This window comes from Phoca vitulina, unplaced genomic scaffold, assembly GCF_004348235.1.
Source record: "Phoca vitulina isolate PV1807 unplaced genomic scaffold, GSC_HSeal_1.0 scaffold39, whole genome shotgun sequence".
Taxonomy (NCBI): Eukaryota; Metazoa; Chordata; class Mammalia; order Carnivora; family Phocidae; genus Phoca; species Phoca vitulina.
This window is the reverse complement of record NW_022589742.1, coordinates 10559395-10560145: the sequence shown is the minus strand read 5'-3', so window position 1 is coordinate 10560145 and position 751 is coordinate 10559395. Positions and strand designations below refer to the sequence as shown.

At 80.4% G+C, this 751-nt stretch overlaps 1 protein-coding gene across 1 annotated transcript in view; it reads left to right on the top strand.

Annotated features, from left to right (window-relative positions):
- Positions 1-751, top strand: part of LOC116647109 — a 30021-nt gene that overhangs the window by 4016 nt on the left and 25254 nt on the right. The window contains exon 2 of the mRNA XM_032428241.1: positions 43-163. Coding sequence (XP_032284132.1) covers positions 43-163 — 121 coding nt within the window. The remainder of the gene's footprint in view (positions 1-42; positions 164-751) is intronic.

Here is a 751-nt window from a genome sequence, read left to right as displayed (position 1 = left end):
GCGCGCCCCTCCCCTCGCGCCCCTCCCGCGCCCTACATCCAGCGCCCGGCCCAGGGGGCTCAGTCCGCAGCCGCCGCCGAAGCCGCCGCCGCCGCCGCGCCTCGGCTTCGGTGCAGGCAGCGGCCGCCGCCGAGACAGCTGCGCGGGCGAGCATCGCCAGGCAGTAAGCCCGCTTTCTCTCCGCGTGTGCGTGCGGGTGCGCCGCCCGCCCGCCGGCCCCGCGGCCCGGGGGAGCGGCCGCCCTCCTGCCCCGCCGCCGCCCCGGCCGCCCGGCCTGCCGCGGCGGGTACCTGCGGCCTCGGGCCTCGGCCGCCCGGCCGGGGTGGGGGCCGCGGGGTCCCCTCGGGTGCGTGTCTCGGCCACCCCGGGCTTGCGCCACCGTGGTGGCGGGCGTGGGGATGGGGAGCGACTGGGGAGGGAGTGGCGTGGGGGGCGGGGGAGCGGGCGTGCCAGGGGGGCTCCGGGTGCTTTCTCCGCGGAATGGGGGGGCAGGGCGGGGGAAAGGGGCCCCTGGTTTTCCTCCGGAGGCTGGAGGGCGGTGGGGGCGGGGTGAGGTGGGGGCACCCCTAGGTGTTCTCAGCCGGGATGGCTGGGGGGCGCGGGGCGGGGGCGAGGCGGGGGCTCCCCGCCCCCCCGGGCGTGTTCCTCCGGGGTGGCAGGGATGGGGAGGAAGCGAGGGGGGACCTGCCCGGCTTCGCACAACGAAGAGGGCGGGGGTGGGGACAAGCGGGCCGTGGAGGTGAGCGGGCTC